The sequence below is a fragment of the Rattus rattus genome, chromosome 8, assembly GCF_011064425.1.
Source record: "Rattus rattus isolate New Zealand chromosome 8, Rrattus_CSIRO_v1, whole genome shotgun sequence".
Taxonomy (NCBI): domain Eukaryota; kingdom Metazoa; phylum Chordata; class Mammalia; order Rodentia; family Muridae; genus Rattus; species Rattus rattus.
The window spans coordinates 18742981-18765940 of record NC_046161.1 but is presented as its reverse complement, the minus strand read 5'-3'; the positions used below and the strand labels follow the sequence as shown (position 1 = coordinate 18765940).

At 46.3% G+C, this 22960-nt stretch overlaps 1 protein-coding gene across 1 annotated transcript in view; it reads right to left on the bottom strand.

Moving 5' to 3' along the window:
- The window catches only part of Bbs9 (Bardet-Biedl syndrome 9), a 405125-nt gene that overhangs the window by 337772 nt on the left and 44393 nt on the right, over positions 1 to 22960 (bottom strand). Inside the window, 1 exon segment of the mRNA XM_032909494.1 lies at positions 21573 to 21686. Coding sequence (XP_032765385.1) covers positions 21573 to 21686 — 114 coding nt within the window.

The window sequence follows — 22960 nt, the reverse complement described above, 5'->3', positions numbered from 1 at the left end:
GTGGTTGGTGGTTGGAAGGTGAGTTGTTGGTTGGTGGTTGGAAGGTGGGTTGGTGGTGGGTGGTGGTGAGTTGGTGAGTTGTTGGTTGGTGGTTGGAAGGTGGTTGGTGAGTTGGTGGTTGGTGGTTGGAAGGTGAGTTGTTGGTTGGTGGTTGGTTGCTGTTGATTGCAGTTTGCTAAGTAGTCATACACACAAATGAAACAACAAGAAGAAGAAATTAGACATCCTGGTGACAGAGACCAAACTTGCCCCAAGGAACTCAACGTCCCTAATCAGCAGGAAGTAGTCTAACAATAACGCCTTCCCCTTTCCCAACCCCTGACTTTATTCAGGGATCTCTTTCCTTTCTCCTCTATCTTTTTTTTCTCCTATCTAGTGTTAGGGAATTGAAAGGGTGAAGAAAGGGGGTAGAGAAGGGTGGAAGAGAGGAGAACCCATAAAGTAGTCAAAGACAGCTACACACACACCCAGACCATTAACATTTACTCTTTCTTCTCTTTTCCTTTCCTTTCGTCTTCTCTCTTCCTTCCTGACATCTTCCCTCCTCCCCTCTTCCTTTTCCCTTCCTTTCTTTCCTCCTTCTTTCCCATTTCTGTCCTGGCAGAGTCGCGCTGTGTAGCACATGCTGACTTTAAACCCATGATCCTCGTGTCAGCCTCCTGAGTGCTGGGACTAGGGGTGTGCACCAGCTCACTGGAACTTGGTATATCACAATGTCACCTGAGTCACTTAGCCTTCCCAGTTCAATAACAACACCAAGAAAATGTGTAGATTTAAATGGTCAAATCTACCAAAACTACCACTTTGACTTGGCTTGGTGACTCACATTTGTAATCCTGGCACTGGGGAGAATGAGAAAGAAGCATCACCACAAGTTCAAGAGCAGCCTAGGCTACAAAATGAGGTCTAGGTCAACTTGGGATGTATTAGAATGAGAATGGCCCCATTGGTCACATATTTGGAGGAGATGTGTCACTGGGAGCAGGCTTTGCAGTTTCAAAAGCCCATACTAGGCCTTGTCTCTGTCTGTCTCTCTCTCTGTGTCTCTGTCTCTGTCTCTCTCTGTCTGTCTCTCTCTGTCTGTCTCTCTGTCTGTCTCTCTCTCTCTCTCTCTCTCTCTCTCTCTCTCTCTCTCTGTATCAGAAAGTGGTTCTCAGCTACTCCTCAGTTCCAAGTGTGCCATCACAGTCCCCACCATGATGATAATGGCTGAACTCTCTAGTACTGTAAGCAAGCCCCCAATTAAATGCTCGCTCTTATAAAACTTAGTCATGGTGTCTCTTCAGCAATAGAAGAGTGACTAAGACACAGTGAAACCCTGTCTCAACAAGGGTAGGAAGAACAAAGAAGAAGGGAAACTACCACTTTTTTTTAAGTCAAGGTTTCTATAAATTGCCAATGTTTTCTGGCTCCCAGATAACTAGGAGAAAGACCCTGCATTCTATCACACCATTGGGCTTAAGAACCACGATGATATGAACACCCCACATCCACTCAGGGCCACTACTTCAACCACCCTGTCAAGGGCAATGCTGACAAAGACTTCACTATCATCACATTCAGCACCAGGAACAAGTTGGGACTTTGCTGTTATTCTTCAAACACCACCAAAAAGTTTCGAATGATCATTTTACCCGGCCCTCCTTAGTAATGGTATGCAAGAGGGTGTAAAGAAATGCTCAGTATCCACATTTTGCAAGATGTGACAACTGTAAGTAAGCACATCACTTCATTCAAAGACCACGTGAGTCTGCCTTTAGTGCCCTCGGGAACTAACGGTTTTGTGAGGAACAATGCACAGGACAGTGTTATTTGAAAGTTAAACTATTTATGCTATTAAAAGCAATGTTGCTTTATAGGCCTTGGACCACAGATTGTATAAACGTTGTATACTTGATAAAAACCCAGCACAGGATGAGAGTCGGCCCTATACTCCTTGATCTGACCCTCACCATGGACTCCTACAGGATCTTAAAGATAAATGAGGGAATTCTCCAATGTTACACAACATCCATGCTTACACAGGAACAGTGGCCTGACCAGCAGGGTCTTCTCTAACATTAGTCTCTAATATTTCAACCATATGTATTAGAAAAACGGGGCCACACGGCTCACTGGCGAAACAAAGGCTATCAAAACACCCATCAATTCTCTAGGAGGAAAACAGCATTAATCTTTTATTAGCAGTAACACCCCCACAGAAGAAACAAAGCTAGGTTCTGGCTGTTCCTTCACCCACCAGAGCATATCAGTTCACTCTCTGGATAGTAATCAAAGGCGCCAGCTGGCTTTGGGAGCAGCCTCACCATAACCACATGTGGCCACTAATATGTGCCCTTGGCAGACAAGAAAAGGCTTTACTGTAGACAATGAGAAGTTATTTGGAGTTTGCCTCAATACGAGGCAAAAGGCAACTTCTCCCTTATCCTTCTATTCACTATTTTCTTTGGCAGGCCTTTTATTCCAAGGTCTTCAGGATTTTTTTATTTATGTGACAATATAATCCTATACAAGTTTATAGAAGTCATTTCATTATTTGAGAAATATTCCACCATGCTCATATATATCATTGGTAAAATTCTGTTCACTTCCTTTACTGACAATTATTTCGAGCATATAGTTTGTTCTTCCCACCTTAGTCACAACAGAGGCCTAGTGTGCAGCCAGACCTCTCAATCCACACCATGCACATTATGTCTGCACTATGACATTAGACTTCCTAGATGAGCTCTACCTTTCTTAGGTTCTATTTGACTTAGAAAAGTTACAGAAAAATAAACTTTCACACCACATACAGAGAAGGTAGTAAAAGAAGCCAATGGCGAAGCTGGGTACACCTGTAATCCAGGCATTCAGTCTTCTGAGGCAAAAGGATCACAGGTTTGAGGGTAGCTGAAAATATATGGCAATACATCTCAGAAAAGGAGGTTAGAGTTGGTGATGTACTTTAGTTAGTAGAGTGCTTGGCTAAAGCATGCCTCTGGGTTCTGTCTCCAGCACTGCATGGTAGTTAGTGACTGCCTACAATCCCAGCACTTGGGAGGTAACAGGAAGACTGGAAGTGCAAGGTCACCCTTGTGTAAAGGGATGTTAATCTATCAACATGGTTGCTCTGGCAAGAGATCACATCCGAAGACCTTCTAAGTCTGAATGATATGGCTGGACTCCAGACATGCCTCACACCTTTAATCCCTCTGGCTGGAATACAGACAGGCCCTTAACACCTTTAACATTGAAGGTAAATTTAGTTTGCAGAAGGAAGCAGCCATGTTTGAAAGTGATGTCTAAATGAGGAGCAGACAAAGTGATAAATCAGAGAAAGATTTGAAAGGATAAGTCACAGATAGGATACGCCCAACTCACATAAGAATAATATAGAAAGAGTAGACTTGAGGTGGGGTCAGTTTTTATCAGGGACAGTTTTACAGAGACAGGCTGAAGAAGCCAGAAGAACAAACTGCCAGAGTTAGAGGCCAAGTAGAGCAATTCAGTCAGAAGCCAAGAGAAGCCACTTTGAATCAGTCAGCTTGGAGAGTAGTTTGGGACAGAACAACTGAGTTGAATTAGCCAACCAGAGTTCAGAAAGAACTAGAAAGGGTGAGCTTATGTAGCAGTAAGTTTCTGAGATGACAATTACATCTGGCAAATAAAAGTTACTTTATATTCTTGGACTCACAGAGAATGTGAGATCAACCTGTGCTATAAGATCTTGTCTCCAGGAAAGTGTTAAGAAATGGAATGCCTCATATTAAACATTATAGAACTTAAATAATTGTTTAAAGCCCAAAATATTCTGAGCTATGAGGATTATAACAAATATTGAGTAGTTTGAATACCACGTTACACACTTAAAATTAGTGACAAAAGGATAAATAATATACAGAAGTAACCACACAAACTTGTCTCCCCCGCCAAGCTTGACCTGTATGGGTACTGCAGCTGGCATAGTGGAAAACAATCGTGATCAAAGGTGAACTCAAGAGGTCTTGTAACCTCTGCTATTTCATCAATTTGGAAGATGTGACTACATTGACTTCTACACTGTGGTGGCATTTCTCATGTTTCCTAGTTAAGGTCTCTGTCGCTGCGATAAAACGCCATGGCCAAAAGCAACTGGAGGAGAAAAGGGTTTGCTCCGTCTTACAGATTATGGGCAGGAACTAAAACAAGGCAGGAACATGGAAGCAGGAACTGATCCAAAAGCCAGGAAGAATGCTACTTACTGGTTTGCTCATCCTACTTTCTCATAGCACCCCAGCACCACCACCCACATCAATCAGTAATTCAGAAAAAGCATTACAGGCCAATCTGCTAGGGGCATTTTCACAACTCAGAGTCCTCTTCAAAAATGACTCTAGCTTGTGTCAAGTTGACATGAAAGATGGCATGTCTATTGAAGTGACCTAGATTGATAGCATAACGATAAGTGTTCTTAAAACCGCCCCCAAAGCCTGTTGTGTACATTTGCTGATACTCTGTGAACACGAAATGTGCCCCACAGGTTTGTGTGTCGAAGGCTTAGTCCCCAGGTGCTCACACTATTGTGGGAGATGTTTGAAACTGCAGGAGATGGGATCCAGTTATAGGAGGCACAGCACCTGAAGCATGCCTTTGGGAAGCAGGCCACAGAGCTTCACACGTCCCTCTCTGCTTCTTGCCCACCATGAACTGAACTGTTTGCTCCACTGCATGTGCCTCACCTCAGCCTCACCTCAGCCTCTCACAGCCTCACCTCAGTCTCTCACAGCCTCACCTCAGCCTCTCACAGCCTCACTTCAGCCTCTCACAGCCTCACCTCAGCCTCTCACAGCCTCACCTCAGTCTCTCACAGCCTTACCTCAGCCTCACCTCAGCCTCACCTCAGTCTCTCACAGCCTCACCTCAGCCCCACCTCAGCCTCCACCTCAGCCTCTCACAGCCCCACCTCAGCCTCCTCACAGCCCCACCTCAGCCTCACCTCAGTCTCTCCAGCCTCACCTCAGCCTCACCTCAGTCTCTCCCGGCCTCACCTCAGCCTCTCACAGCCTCACCTCAGCCTCTCACAGCCTCACCTCAGTCTCTCACAGCCTCACCTCATCCTCACCTCAGCCTCGCATCGACATAGCAGCAGAGCCAGCCACCATGGGCTCCAACCTCTACCATCAGGAGCCAAGTCTTCCTTTAAGCTGTTTTCTCAGATACTTGTCACAGCACTAAGAAGTCTTAGCAGACCAGGCTTGCCCAACCATGGGACTGTTTTGGTTAATTTTACAAATTCTTATTTAGCACCACCTATTGTGCGCTAATGACTGCTGGACACTATAAAAACTGTAATGGACAAAACACATGGATTCTCCCTCCTTCCTCTCTCAGAGTCTATGTAGAATTCTGCAGTTAGCAAGGCAGGAGAATGGGTTAAGAGCTAGGAAGGGTGTAGCTTTGGGATCTGCTAGCTCTCTGTGTGCGTCTCTTTATGACTGTAGCGAGAGCATCATCCTCTCAGCTCTGGCTCTCCCCTCTGAAAAACAAAATGGTAGTTGGCAAATCTAGCTGTGGTATCATGACATACAGGAGATATGACAGCAAAATTCTTCCAGATAGTCTTTTCTATTAATAAATACAAAACTTCCTGGTCAAAACTCAGCCTCCAGCAAACAAACATTAACACTCTGCATGGCGGTGAGGTCGTAAGACACAGACTAAGAGCTGGAGAGATGGCTCAGTCGGTAGAGGGCTTGCCACAAAGCATGAAGACCTGTGTTTGGATCGCCAGCACACATATGAAAAGCCAGGTATGGAAGCATGAGCCTGTAATCCAACACTGGGAAAGAGTTAGATCCCTGGAGTTCACTGCCAGACATCCTCAATGGATCGGTGAACTTCTGTGGAAACTCTGTCTTAGAAAATAAAGTACAGAGAGTAGTCAGGGACTCCTAAATGTCTGTGCTCCATGTACTCCTGCACACACCCTCATGCTTTTACACACAAACACCACACACACGCACGCACACACACACACACACACACACACACACACACCACCACCCCCACACATATACCACACATTATATGTACCACACACATACATATACACCACATACATACCACACACACCACACACACCACACACACTCACGCACACACCACATACATTATACACACCACACACACCATACACATTATATGTACCACACATATACATATGCACACACCACATACACACCACACACACACACACACCACACACACCCCACACACACATACACTCCACACACCACACACACACACACACACTACAGATTCTTATACTACACACACACATACACACACACACACACACACCTGTGTGCACATACACACAAACACAGACAAATACCATATACACTACACACACACACACACACACACACACACACACACACACCCCAAAGAAAAAGGGAATTGTATAAGACAGAAACAATATGAGTACAACAACATAAACAAATTAAAACCTAAGAACACTCTGGAAAAATAATCATGTTGTGCTATACTCTATACCAACAGTTAGCTTGTGAAATAGAAATGAAAGATAACCTCTCCAAGATTCTACCAGAATCATTCCAATGTAACTGAACTAAAACATTTTATGAGGTACAACCATTTTTCAAACTCATCACTGGGATTAGCATCAAAGACCTTTCCAACACTAACACTGTGCATTAAACAAACAAGTAAATGGGCAACCACTAGACAAGAGCAAGTATCGACTAACAGAAAGAAAGGACCAAATTCAACTCCTTAGAAAACGGTCACCATCGAGCAGATGCATGTGAGGCTCCAGATGCACTTTGTGAAGCCAATAACACCAAACTCCACACGGGAGAAGTGGCGAGGTAGTGAAATATTTCTAAAACCCCAAAATTTAGAGGAAGTTGGATCAAGGGGTGAAGAGACTGCGTGGAGAAATGGAGATGCCCCAGTGCAAAAGCTCTGCTTCTATAACATTTCTTGTCAGACAAGAAAAGCAGAAATCCTAGTTTTTGTTATTATTGTACGAAGTGAAAGAGAATAAGAAGGACTATCAAAAAAAATAAGTAAAAAATATAGCAGCTGGACTAAACACCCCCAATAATTCACTGTTTACTGAGAAGACTGCCAATGGAGGCACTGTCACGGGATGCCTCCCTCTCAGAAGGCCAAAAGAAAAGTGGGGAGTTGGGCAGAAACTGCCTCTGGTAAAATAGTCAAATAGAAAAGGGAAGAAATGGGTATAACGCCAGGAAACCTAGAGAAAATCCTTACCAAAAAGCTCCACATCTGAGAGCTGTCTTCTTCCCTCAAAGACATAGGCAAAGACCATCTAGGTTTTATGAACGCATCCTGGTGGAACAAAGTTGAAACTTACAGACTACCCAGGATGTGTGAGATACACACACACCACACACACACATACACACATACACACACACACCACACACACACATATACACACATGCACACACATACATGCATACACACACATACATACACACACACCACACATACATACACACCACATATACCCACCACACATACACACACACCACATATACACACTACACGCATACATACCACACACACCACAAACACACACCACACATACATACACATGTACACACACACACACACACACACACACGCACATACACACGCCCACCCCACGTCATACATATCACACACACACCACAAAGAAAAAGAGTACAAGAGTCAAGATACTGAACAAAACTGTGGCAGGGAGTACTATGGCCAGGTCCTCTAGTCAGTCTACCTCAGCCTCAAATAACCTCTCTCTCTCTCTCTCTCTCTCTCTCTCTCTCTCTCCCCCCCCTCCCTCCATCCCTCCTGACAGCACCACATACAGGCGACAAGCAGAGACAATGGACAATAACCAGCATCCAATCATTGTCTGAGGAAAGGAAACAAACTCCTCTGGGTAGGAGAGGAGGCAAGAGAAACTCACCATCGCCATGAAAACGCAGATAGGCCCAGAAAGAGACACCAAGCTAAGCCGATACAGGGGAAGTGGCTGGGCTAACAGCCCACAGAGGCTCTACAGAAGAAAGGTGGCGGGAGAGGACAATGGAAAACAACATACAAAAGGGAGATTGAGGAGAGACAGTGCCACGAACTAAAAAGAAGCTGACAGTGCTTCACACTAGTGCACAGTTTAATAAGAAAGACGGAATCAAAACATGCATATATATATATATATATATATATATATATAACAGAAAGGCTGAGTTTCATAATGAGAACAAAACTTAACACACATACACATGGGTTTTAGATGGGTGCATGTATGTGTTAATACACTATAGAAACAGAGAGACATATTGTTGACAAATCAAATTTAGTTATAGTACTGTCTACCAAGTCTCAAATGAACAGTAAATCACAGCCACCCAAATCCACATAAATGGGCAATATTTAAAAGGACTGTGTGAGGGGTTGGGGATTTAGCTCAGTGGTAGAGCGCTTGCCTAGCAAGTGCAAGGCCCTGGGTTTGGTCCCCAGCTCCGGGGAAAAAAAAAAAAAAAGGACTGTGTGAGAGGATGGAAAGATGGTCAAATGGTGAATCACTTGCTGCTCTTACAAAGGATCCAGGTTCAGTTCCAGCACCCACGTGTGCTCATAACCATCTGTAATTCTAGCTCCAAGGGACCAGATACTCTCTTCTGATCTCCACGGACACCAGTAACAAAGATGGTACACATATACATATATACTTGCAGGTAAAACACTCATACACGCTGGAGAGAAGGCTCAGAGGTTAAGAACACTGACTGCTCTTCCAGAGGTCCTGAGTTCAATTCCCAGCAAGCACATGGTGGCTCACAACCATCTGTAATGGGATCTGGTGCCCTCTTCTGGTGTGAAGACAGCTACAGTGGACTCATATAAATAAAAATTTTTTAAAAATTTAAATTAAATTAAAAATCAAAGGCCTGTCCCAGGCTACTCGAGGTGGAGTCTCTGGAGAAATGACTAAGTTCAGAAGGCTTTCCCTGCATAAACGGGTCATTGTCTTATAAAACAAAGTAGTTTTGGTCTTTGCTCCTCCACTCTTCCACCATGTAAGGATGCTGAGCTACAAAAACAGGCCTAATGACTCAGGCCTATAATCCCAGCAAGTTGGAAGATCCTAAGTTCAAGGTCAGCCTAGCCTGCATAATAAGGTTAGAGCTCTGTTGCTGAGATTAAACTCAACCTGGGCAGAGCACGTTTACTTCCTTGTATAATGTGCAGTCCAGCATCCAGAAAAATCAGGTTAGGAACTGAAGCGGAAGCCTAGGAAGAGCACTACCAGGCTTGCTCCTCAGCCTACTGTGGTACACCATCAAGGACCACCTACCCAGGGGTTAGTCAGCTGGGCCTCCTACACTATTCATCAACCAGAAAGCACACCTCGGGCTTTCCTAGAGGCTAATCTGGTAGAAGCATTTTCTCAATTGAGAGGCCCTATTCCCACATGACTCTAGCCTGTGTCAAACCGACATAAAAGCACAAGCCCAGCCTAGACAATTTAGTGGGATCTGACTCAAAATAAAAGGTCAAAAGGGGGCTGAAAATATGGAATATTCACCTAGAGTGTGCAAGTACAGTGTCTCAAGCCGGGCGCAGTGGGGCACGTCTTAAATCCCAACGCTTCGGAGGCAGAGGCAGGCGGATCTGAGTGAATTCAATGCCAGCCTGGTCTATAAAGTGGGTTCCAGGACACCCAGGGCCACACAGAGAAATCCTGTCTTGGGGCAGAGGGTGGGGACCTAAATAAATAAAAATTTTAAAGATGAGTATGTAAAAGAAAGGTGGGCAAGCAGGAAGGGACCCTGAGCACACTCTGACTTGGTGACAAGTTAGCCATGAGCTTCCCAGCCTTCACGATAATAAGTGACTTTTTTATGAATCACCTAGACTCAGGTACTCTGATACAGTAACAGAGACCGGTTAAGAAACGATTACCTGTCAGGAAACCTCAAAGTTTACAAGCAGACACCATCCTGAGGAAGGTGAATGAAGAGCCAAGCAGCAAGGTGAGGCGAGGGTGCTGGCAAGGTCAGACTGCAGCCACTCACGGTCCCGCTCGGTACCTACACAAGCCACCCCAAAGTGACCCAGCTGTGATCCAGCACATGTCATGGGCATTTCAACACAGCTCTCCCAGAGCATAAACATGTGTCTGTTATGTTATCACATGGCTTCTGGTGCTGTCTTGCTAACTGAAGGGAAACCCACGTTTTAACTTCCAATATAAGATTTGACAAGGAAAAAATGTATATAGTAATAAATATTTAGTGTCATAGTTTTCAAGTAGCTTTCTGGTAAGTTAATTTAAGTTAAGATGTTTACTATTTTTCAAAAGGGCATCTATTTTCAATTTATGAAAAATAAGAACCAACTGAGCTTTTTATTTAAAAATTCCTTTTAGAGCTGGAGAAATGGTTCAGCCATAAAGGGCACTTCCTGCTCTGGACCCAGTGCCCACATCAGCTCCCAGCACCCACAGCTCGCAAGTGCTTGTGAATCCCCCTCAGGGGACCCAATGCCTCTGGCTTCTAACACCCGCGCTACATGCACAAACCATGTGAACACACACACATAGACATAACTTCTAGAATAATAAAGTGATTATTTAAAAATGGTAAGACCAGTCATAGTGGCTCCCACCTTTAATCCCAGCTCCAGGAAGACAAAGGCCTGCAAATAACTGAGTTTGAGACCCGCCCAGTCACCACAGTGAGTTCCTGGCCAGCCAAGACTACACAGTAAACCTCTGCCTCAAAAACCTTTTTAGAAAGATATCCTTTCAATTTACTGATTGTCATATTTCCCTTGTATTTCACATTAAAAAGCATCTAGCTTTACTTGTTGAACATAATATGTTTAATGACTGTTCCCTTTCAGTGGAGAAAAAGCTAAATTCCAAAAATATGAAATTACTTTGGATTATCTGATAGTGGCACATCTCAGGGACATACTGCTCCACACTGTGATCAACGGCTGTGTCTGCGGCTGACACCAAGTCATTCCCCTCCTCCTGTCTGGGTCCACATGTCTCGGATATGACTACATTTACAGAAAACTATCTCTAAACGTTGTTGTTAAGGAATGATGAAAGTGAGGGAGAAAAGGCATAAAATCGTGCTGTGCAGAACACCAAACTTCAATGTGTCTCTGAAGAGGGGCAGGGGGCATGGTGGGCAGCGGGACCCAGGTTTATACAGGGTTACCTCGACCTTCATCAGAAGCTTCTCCCTCCACGAACAGCACTTACCGCAGATGCACGGTGACCAAGGTGCGAGGACGGGCAGCCGTTGAGTACCCAGCCTTAAACAGGCACCGCTCGGGACACTGGCTAAGGACATGGACATGTGCAGGGACCTAAAAGGCAGCTTGGCTTACATGAAGGGCACTGGAGGGATAAAAGGGAGAGGGTGTGGGGTAAACTTGATAAAGACGCATCATATTCACAAGTGGAATTCTCGAGTAATACATTTTAAGTTAAAAATAGAGGATAAAACCATTTTTTTTAAAAAAGCAACTTTGATTTTTAAACTTTTTTAAAAAATCTTTTCATAAGCTGAACACACATCTAATTCCCAGAACCAGGGAGGATGAGGTAGGAGGGCTCTAGCAGGTCTGGGGCAGCCATGACCCAGTGAAAACCAGCAGGGTGGCACAACGGGTTCCAACTCCAAGAGGTTCTGACTTGAAACATGTTCCCTACTGAAGAAAAAGTGTGTGTGTGTGTGTGTGTGTGTGTGTGTGTGCAAGTCTGTCTGTGTGTGTCTGTCTGTCTGTGTGTACGTATATGCATCTTGTGTGAATTTGTGAGTGTGGGAGTCTGGGGGGAATTGTGCATATGAGTATGTGAGTCTGTGTGTTCATTTGAGTGTGCGTCTGTGTGTGTGTCTATTTGTGTGCATGTGAATGTGTATGTGTGTCTGTCTGTGTGCGTGTGAATATGTGTATATGAATGTGTCTGTGTGTCCATGTCTGTGTGTGCATGTGAGTGTTTATGTCTGTGTATCTGCGTCTGTATGTGTCTGTGTGTGCATGTAAGTGCGTACATGTATCTCTGTGTGAGTGTGTGTATGAGTGTGTATGAGCATATATGTGTGAGTATGGGAGTGTGGGAGTACGTGTATTTGAGTGTATGTGTGTGAGAATAGGCATGTGTGTGCGTGTGTATGTGTGTGTCTGTGTGTGTGTGTGTGTGACTAACATTTCATTTTAGAGACTTTCTTAGACTTCCTTATAAACCAAAACAACAAGCAAAAAACCAAACAACATAAACATATAACGTAGAAGCCAGTCAGTGCTTTGACATAATCTCTGAGTAATAGAATTAACCACTTAGGGAGGCAGTGGAAAAGGCACTTCCTCTCAAGCCTGATGGCCTGAGTTCAATCCTCAGGCCCCTCAAGTTGTCCTCAGGCCTTCACGTGCACACATGGTTCCTTTTCTCTTCTTGCTCCTGTTCTCTGTCTCTCGCCCTCACTCTCAGACACACATAAATAAATGTAGTAACCATTTTTAAGTTACATACTTAAGTATAGTCCTTTCTGACGGGAGCCCAGGTAGGGAGGGGTTGGTGCAGTTTTACCTCCACAGCATTCTTGGTCCTGAAGCCCGAGTTCAACTCCCTCCTCTCTCACTGAAGAGAGCTTGAGGGAACTTTCAGCTGCAGAGCTAGAGCCAGGATGGCAGAGGGAAGGGCCCAGGCGCTGCCACTTGGCATCACCAAAACCTGTCAGAAACTCAGACTCGCAGGTCCAGCTTCAGAATGAAGAGGCTCAGACCACGGTCTTGTGATTCAAATGCAAATTAAAGTTTCAAGCGCACAGCGGGGAAGAATCCCCAGCAGTACATCCTATCAGACATTAACTAATAATTCCCCCTTTAAAACTTAACACTTCTCTGCACCTTGAAGAAGTTTCTATTTGTTTTCAGTCAAAGGAAGAAATTCCGGTATACAATCTCCTCATTCATGATCTGTGTTATTTCTTTTGTTTTTCTGAGGCACACTCCAGGGCCTCATCCCCCTGCCTCCACCTCCACAGTGCCTAGATTACCTGGGCCACCCCTTCAGGCCGAGCTCCTCCTCTTAGTCTCAGGCAGTCCCCAACAACAGACAGTAGTAGAGGCCTGCCCTCTAGTGGTAGCTCTTCAGGTGCACAACCCCAGTGTCTCCTCACCTAATCTAAAACAGTGCCAGGTTTTATCCTTTTCTTGATTCCTTTTCTCAAACACTAAGTTTTCTTCGCCTTGTTAATTCTAAGTAGCATGAAAGAACGACTCACTCTTGAGTGGTTCCAGCATGCACCCAGAGGACCCTGAGCCAGTTCCTGCTACACAGCCAGTTCCAACCAGTTTTAGCCTGTCCCAGCCAGTTCCAGCCTGGTCTTTGAGACCTTGTCTCCAAAATGCAAAACATGCAAACAAACAGAGGAGCTCACAAAGCCACACTAGAGACAAAGTTCTTTCAAATGAATAAAACTTGGGGGTGACTTGTCTTCTTCCCAAGTGCTAAATTGCTTGTTTTGTGTACCAAGGGGTAACACTCTACAGTCAGCAGACTGCACCATCTCTACAGCCTGTGTGCCAAGGGGAACACCCTACAGTCAACAGACTGCACCATCTCTACAGCCTCTGTGCCAAGGGGAACACCCTACAGTCAACAGACTGCACCATCTCTACGTCCTGTGTACCAAGGGGGAACACCCTACAGTCAGCAGACTGCACCATCTCTACAGCCTGTGTGCCAAGGGGAACACCCTACAGTCAGCAGACTCCACCATCTCTACAGCCTGTGTACCAAGGGGGAACACCCTACAGTCAGCAAGGGGGAACACCCTACAGTCAGCAGACTGCACCATCTCTACATCCTGTGTACCAAGGGGAACACCCTACAGTCAGCAGACTGCACCATCTCTACAGTCTGTGTACCAAGGGGGAACACTCTACAGTCAGCAGACTGCACCATCTCTACATCCTGTGTGCCAAGGGGAACACCCTACAGTCAGCAAACTGCACCATCTCTACATCCTGTGTACCAAGGGGGAACACCCTACAGTCAGCAGACTGCACCATCTCTACATCCTGTGTACCAAGGGGGAACACCCTACAGTCAGCAGACTGCACCATCTCTACAGCCTGTGTACCAAGGGATCCACACCTACAGTCAGCAGACTGCACCATCTCTACATCCTGTGTGCCAGGGGAAACACCCCACAGTCAGCAGACTCCACCATCTCTACATCCTGTGTACCAAGGGGAACACCCTACAGTCAGCAGACTGCACCATCTCTACATCCTGTGTACCAAGGGGGAACACCCTACAGTCAGCAGACTCCACCATCTCTACATCCTGTGTACCAAGGGGGAACACCCTACAGTCAGCAGACTGCACCATCTCTACAGCCTGTGTACCAAGGGGGAACACCCTACAGTCAGCAGACTGCACCATCTCTACATCCTGTGTACCAAGGGGGAACACCCTACAGTCAGCAGACTGCACCATCTCTACATCCTGTGTACCAAGGGGAACACCCTACAGTCAGCAGACTCCACCATCTCTACATCCTGTGTACCAAGGGGGAACACCCTACAGTCAGCAGACTGCACCATCTCTACATCCTGTGTACCAAGGGGAAACACCCTACAGTCAGCAGACTGCACCATCTCTACATCCTGTGTACCAAGGGGGACACCCTACAGTCAGCAGACTGCACCATCTCTACATCCTGTGTACCAAGGGGAAACACCCTACAGTCAGCAGACTCCACCATCTCTACATCCTGTGTACCAAGGGGGAACACCCTACAGTCAGCAGACTGCACCATCTCTACATCCTGTGTACCAAGGGGGAACACCCTACAGTCAGCAGACTGCACCATCTCTACAGCCTGTGTACCAAGGGGAAACACCCTACAGTCAGCAGACTCCACCATCTCTACATCCTGTATCAGCAGAACACCCTACACCATCAGACTACATCTCCTGTGTGTACCAAGGGGGGGGGGAACACCCTACAGTCAGCAGACACCATCTCTACATCAGTCAACAGACTGCACCCCCATCAGTACAGCAGACTGCACCATCTCTACATCCTGTGTACCAAGGGGGAACACCTGGGGAACACCCTACAGTCAGCAGACTGCACCATCTCTACATCCTGTGTACCAAGGGGAACACCCTACAGTCAGCAGACTGCACCATCTCTACATCCTGTGTACCAAGGGGAAACACCCTACAGTCAGCAGACTACACCATCTCTACAGCCTGTGTACCAAGGGGGAACACCCTACAGTCAGCAGACTGCACCATCTCTACATCCTGTGTACCAAGGGGAACACCCTACAGTCAGCAGACTGCACCATCTCTACATCCTGTGTACCAGGGGGAACACCCTACAGGGGCAGACTGCACCATCTCTACATCCTGTGTACCAAGGGGGACACCCTACAGTCAGCAGACTGCACCATCTCTACATCCTGTGTACCAAGGGTGAACACCCTACAGTCAGCAGACTGCACCATCTCTACCTCCTGTGTACCAAGGGGGAACACCCTACAGTCAGCAGACTGCACCATCTCTACATCCTGTGTACCAAGGGGAAACACCCTACAGTCAGCAGACTGCACCATCTCTACATCCTGTGTACCAAGGGGGAACACCCTACAGTCAGCAGACTCCACCATCTCTACATCCTGTGTACCAAGGGGGGAACACCCTACAGTCAGCAGACTGCACCATCTCTACATCCTGTGGACCAAGGGGGAAACACCCTACAGTCAGCAGCTGCACCATCTCTACATCCTGTGTACCAAGGGGGAACACCCTACAGTCAGCAGACTGCACCATCTCTACATCCTGTGTACCAAGGGGAACACCCTACACTGTACCATCTCTACATCCTGTCAGCAGGAACACCATCAGTCTACATCCTGTGTACCAAGGGGAACACCATACAGTCAGCAGACTGCACCATCTCTACATCCTGTGTACCAAGGGGAACACCCCTACAGTCAGCAGACTGCACCATCTCTACATCCTGTGTACCAAGGGGGGACACTCTACAGTCAGCAGACTGTACCATCTCTACAGCCTGTGTACCAAGGGGGAACACCCTACAGTCAGCAGACTGCACCATCTCTACATCCTGTGTACCAAGGGGGGAACACCCATACAGTCAGCAGACTGCACCATCTCTACAGCCTGTGTACCAAGGGGGAACACCCTACAGTCAGCAGACTCCACCATCTCTACATCCTGTATACCAGGGAGAACACCCTACAGTCAGCAGACTACACCATCTCTACAGCCTGTGTACCAAGGGGGAACACCCTACAGTCAGCAGACTGCACCATCTCTACATGCTGTGTACCAAGGGTGAACACCCTACAGTCAGCAGACTCCACCATCTCTACATCCTGTGTACCAAGGGGAACACCCTACAGTCAGCAGACTCCACCATCTCTACATCCTGTATACCAAGGGGGAACACCCTACAGTCAGCAGACTACACCATCTCTACAGCCTGTGTACCAAGCGGGAACACCCTACAGTCAGCAGACTGCACCATCTCTACATCCTGTGTACCAAGGGGGAACACCCTACAGTCAGCAGACTCCACCATCTCTACATCCTGTGTACCAAGGGGGAACACCCTACAGTCAGCAGACTGTACCATCTCTACATCCTGTGTACCAAGGGGGAACACCCTACAGTCAGCAGACTGCACCATCTCTACAGCCTGTGTACCAAGGGGGAACACCCTACAGTCAGCAGACTCCACCATCTCTACATCCTGTATACCAAGGAGAACACCCTACAGTCAGACTCCACCATCTCTACAGCCTGTGTACCAAGGGGGAACACCCTACAGTCAGCAGACTGCACCATCTCTACATCCTGTGTACCAAGGGGGAACACCCTACAGTCAGCAGACTGCACCATCTCTACAGCCTGTGTACCAAGGGGGAACACCCTACAGTCAGCAGACTACACCATCTCTACATCCTGTGTACCAAGGGGAACCCCCTACAGTCAGCAGACTGCACCATCTCTACATCCTTTTTACCAAGGGGGAACACCCTACAGTCAGCAGACTGCACCATCTCTACATCCTGTGTACCAAGGGGGGAACACCAAACAGTCAGCAGACTCCACAATCTCTACAGCCTGTGTCCCAAGCGGGACCACCCTACTACAGTCAGCAGACTGCACCATCTCTACATCCTTTGTACCAAGGGGGAACACCCTACAGTCAGCAGACTGCACCATCTCTACATCCTGTGTACCAAGGGGGAACACTCTACAGTCAGCAGACTGCACCATCTCTACATCCTGTGTACCAAGGGGGAATACTCTACAGTCAGCAGACTGCACCATCTCTACAGCCTGTGTGACTCCACCTCCTTCTGACTCTAGTAGTAAAATGTTTTGTTCTCAACCAAAGAAAAGTAAAGTGTGTCAGGACAGCCCCGTGCTTTGTTGAGAGTTTTTCCTTGTGAAACCCAACTCAAGAGCTAAGAGAACAGGTACACCTTGTATTCAACTCCTGCTAGTTACTAACAGGGAAAAAAATACCTCTTCGATCATCTTCCCAAAGGTCCTTCAACCAAAGACAGCGTCCCAGAAGTAAAGCAGATATGTAATAGTTTTACGTGATGTCAGAGCCCTCGTGACCAAATGAAGGCCTGAAGAACAATTTCACTTGTGGATTTTTAGCCCACATTGGATGAGAATGTGGGTTGTCACAGAGAAACTTCAGGACAACAGGGTATGAGCAGACGGTCCCAGCAGGAGGCACTCAGCATGGGCTCCTTGTCCGAGTCTCCCCCTGACCCTTCATTCAAAGAGAAGAATATTCCTCATCACAGCACAGCGAGCCCACCTCTCACAGGACAGTCATATGACCTGCAGGAGCAGGGGGTCAGCATGTTCTACTTGAACAATATCCATCGGTGTGTCAGAGTGGGGGAAGGGGCCTTGCTTGCTCTTCTGTCTAACTGCTGCGGAGAGCACTGGGGCCTCATGAATGCAGAGTATAACTGTCAGCGAGCCACAGGCCCTGCTCAAGAGCCTGGGTTTTAGAAGAGTGAGTCCTGAACCCCATCACATTGCTCTGACGGAAGCAGAGAATGTGGTTAAGCTAGTTAGGTTAACTTGGTCTGACGAAAAATAAAATCCAAATCAAGCTACACAGCGCTAAGTGCATGGCCTGAAGAACCACAACAGTGCTCAGAAAAGAGCCAAAGTGCTGTCCTCACCGCACAATGTTTGCACTCAGATAGACAGTAATCCTATTTCATTGTTCTGTCTGTCTGTCTGCCTGTCTGTTTGAGCAAGGCCGTACTCTTATCCAAAGCTACGGAGGAACTCACTATCTACCACAGCAATCCTCCTGCCTCAGTTTCCTGAATACCAAGAGTAGACGCATGAGACACCGCACCTAGGACTTAGTGTAGGACATCCACAGGACTTAGCCCTTTGCTTTGGTGATTTGGTGAGAACAAACAAATTGAAAACAGTTAAATAGGCAATCTGGAGATTAGGTCCTCCAAAGATGTCAGACATTTTAAAAGAAGAGTGATCACCAAAGGCAAGAGGTGTGAGGAGGCGCTGCATGGTTGACATTACCTTTCATATAAATCCCAGCTCTGTCTCCTCTCGACATTCAACTGTGTCCTTGAATAACCCAACACTCCTGCCCCTCAGACAACTGCGCTATAACCTAACCAAGTGTTTTGCTTCATTACACAAAACATACTTGCCCGTCACTAACGAAAATATTCTAAATTGGGGGCTGGAGGGATAGCTCAGTGGTGATGAACATTTGTTGTTTTGGGTTGGGGTTTGCTTAGAGATTTATTTTATGTACGTACATGTTTTGCCTGCATGTATCTGTACGCTTTTATGCCTGGTGCTAGTGGGAGTCAGAAAAAATGTTCAGATTCCCTGGAACTGTAGTTATAAATGGTGATGAACCACCATGTTGGGTCCTGTGCAAATGTTCCTCCCCTCTGAGCCATGGTTCCAGCCCCACTTCTTGCTCTTAAGGAGGACTCAGGTTCAGTTACCAGCTCCATACATAGCTCACAACCATCCAGCTCTAGGCAGTCTGATATCCCCTGGCATCCTCAAGCACCTACACACACACACACACACACACACACACACACACACTCACTCACACCCACACACATGCACACACACGCACACTCACACACATGCACACGCACACACGCACGTGCACGCACACGCACACACACGCATGCACACACACATTAACTGCAGTGAAAAACCATGAGCTGTGTCTAGATGGACATGCAGCAGGAAGTCTTTTTATTGCTTGGCAAAAGATGCATACAAAGGCAGAGGAACCGGTCTAAGCCAGAAGTGGCAGCCTTCTCCTTTTCTGGATTCAACAAGACACTCGGGAAAGAACTGCTCCTGCCCTGAACATAACCATAAGATTTCTCTGGTAATTATGTGCACAGTATCAGACTATTTTCATGGCACTCATGTGTGTTAGGTAGTGTGAGTAATCCAGGAATTACAAGGCACACAGAGGAAGACACGCGATGGAGCACAACTGTGATTCCAGCACTGGGAGTTTGTGCAGAAGAGGCTCACTGTGAGTTCAAGGCAAGCCCCGCCCACACAGTGAGATCCAGGTCAGCCTGGACTACAGTGTAGACCAGATCTCAAAAAGACAGACGGGGGTTGGGGATTTAGCTCAGCGGTAGTGCGCTTGCCTAGCAAGCACAAGGTCCTGGGTTCGGTCCTCAGTTCCGGCAGAAAAAAAAAAGAGACAGACAGACAGACAGACATTAAAAAGCAGCTATACTCTAGAACAAATGAAACTCAAGACGGATGATCAAAATGTGAATGCAGATCGCTCCTGAGAGACACAGCCAGAATACAGCAAATACAGAGGCGAATGCCAGCAGGAAACCACTGAACTGAGAACAGGACCCTGTTGAAGGAATCAGAGAAAGAACTGGAAGAGCTTGAAGGAGCTCGAGACCCCATATGTACAGCAATGCCAACCAACCAGAGCTTCCAGGGACTAAGCCACTACCTAAAAGACTATACATGGACTGACCCTGGACTCTGACCTCGTAGCAATGGTAGCAATGAATATCCTAGTAAGGGCACTAATGGAAGGGGAAGCCCTGGGTCCTGCTAAGACTGAACCCCCAGTGAACTAGACTATTGGGGAGAGGGCAGCAATGGGGGGAGGGTTGGGAGGGGAACACACATAAGGAAGGGGAGGGGGGAGGGGGATGTTTGCCCGGAAACAGGGAAAGGGAATAACACTTTCGAAATGTATATAAGAAATACTCAAGTTAATAATAATAAAAATAAAAAAAAAAAGCAGCTATACTATACATACAGAGGCCATGATATGTGTAAGCTAGACACAACCATCACCCACTTATTCGAGGAACTTAAGAACCTGCCAATGTCACATGCAGTGAGGAGGACAGACCTCCTGGAATTTATCCTGAAGCCCAAAGACAACAGGGGCATCTGTTGACAAAGGTGGCACCCTGGTAAAGGGAGAACCTGGAAGAGGTACTTCTCCTCTCAGGTAACGGCGTTTTGTGACCGAGCTCACTGAAGAGCATTACCACATCCACATCTAAGTACCTATCTGCCCCTGTTCCCAGGCTTTCTTGTCTAGAAGGAATCCATAGGCACTCTCCACATGAGAGGCAGGGTGGGCACGTTTGTCACCCACCTGCCTTTAGCCGGTACGGCTTGGACTGTCACTAAGATCAAAACGTCATGCTGGCAGTTGGGAGGCAGAGGCAGACTGTTCTGGAGTTCAAGGCCATTCTGGTCTTCAGGGCAAGTTCCAGGACAATACACAGGGAAACCCTGTCTTAGAAAACAAACAAACAAACATCTCATGCCACAGAAAGTTGTGGCAGGCAGCCAGCCCTACCATAAAAGAGCTCACCTTTAATTAGCTTACTAAGACAAACTCTGTAGAAAACATATTGTCTTAATTACTTGCTATTGCCATGACAACACACCATGACCAAGGCAACTTATAAAATAAAGCATTTAACTTGGGGCTCTAGGTTCAGGGGTGAACCAACCACCATTAGAGCAGGGAGCTTGGCAGCAGACAGGCAGGCTCAGCACGGGAGCCGAGAGCTCACATCTGACCCACCAGCAAAAGGGACGGCGACAGCCAACTAGGAATGGCGTGGGATTTCGAAACCTCAAAGCCCACCCTAGTGCCACAACTCTTCCAACAAGGCCACACCAACAGATCAACTGAGGAGCAAGCATTGAAACATACGAGGCTGGGGCTGTTCTCATTCAAACAACCACAGATGTTTCCAAAGAGCACTGAAGAGGGTATAAGGATGTAAGTCGTGGGGCTATCAAACATTCCCATTTTAAAGTACACTTTTAAATGATTTCAAGTATCTAAATATCAAAGTTTTACTAAAATACTTACAGATTCAAACCACATAATATCCTATTGTAAAGGACCAAAAGGTGTCATGCTGCCACTTGGAATGCCATGTGTACGGCTCAAAGTGCATTACCTTTGACAGCACCAAAGGGTCCGTAGGTCATGTTGCAGGCTGCCCTCTGAAGATGGTGCTCATACATCAACTTTATCTGATATTGGTTTCCATGCTCCACATTACCCAGTGTCCCTGTGGAGAAAGAGCGTAAAGGGACTGCTTTAAATCTGTTTATGCTGGTCTATATTAATGTCTTCTCATCCTCTATATCAGCTTTAAATCAACTTTAGTGAAATTAAAAATGGCAAACCAATAAAAGATAAGAACAATTAATACACTGGTCACAGAAAAAGCCAGCACAGTTTAAAAAGTATTTAAATCTCAGTTAGATTAATAGAGAAATACTACATTAGGGAGCATTTAATATGTGTTTCTATTAAGCATTCCTGAGTGAGGCATAATTATTTAAATGACAACAAAGCCATTTAGTTTCAGTTCTAAAATAAACACCGTTACATTTTCCACTATAAACAATAGAACAGGACAGCAAACAAATGACATCTTTAAAACAACTCATTTTCTTGTCCACATTATCAAAATATCTGACCCCTTCGAATACTATGTCCTAATTTTTTAAACTAGGGATTGAGCCCTACCACTGAGATGCACTGCCAGACCTTATATATGCTAGCCCTATGTTTTCTATGTTCAGAAAATTTGCCAATGAACCCTGAAACTATAAGAATATATTTTCTGCATTTTAGAATAGAAATGTCATAGCTTTAAATAAATAAACTGTAGACATTTTTCCTCTCCCTAAAAAGTATTGAAGCAGGGCTTCAGAGCAGACACTGAATGCCCGGCTCCTGACTGTCTGCTGCTTAGGGCCTTTCAGGGGACCGGCCCCCCTCAGGGCAGGTCTATGGCTCCCATCCCTGACAATCTCTCAGCAGCAAGTGGCCCCGAGACTGCACCATGCTCCCTGAAGAAGCTGTGTCTTCGGGTTTTTACTGCTGTGATGGATGACCAGGAACAACTTGGGGAGGAAATGGCTCATTTCAGCTCACAACTTCCAGTTCAAACTCCATCACTGTGCACAGCCAGCAGGAACTCAAGGCAGGAACCTGCAAGCAGTGACAGATGCAGAGGCCACGGAGGCATGGAGGTCACTGGTTTGCTCTCCATTGTTTGCTCAGCCTGCTTTCCTAAAGCACCCAGGACCACCAGCTCAAGAGTGGCACCAATCACAGTGATCTAGGCCCTCCCACCCCATCACCAATCAAGAGAGTGCATCCCAGTGTTGTCCACAATCTACTGAGACCATCTTCTCAGTTAAATTCCCTCATCTAAAATGATTCTAGCATCTGTCAAGCTAACGCAAAACGAGCCAGCCCAACTGACCCCTTGTCAACTTGATACACAGACACATCACTGTTCAACTAGAACATTTTCTTTTTCATTTGTCC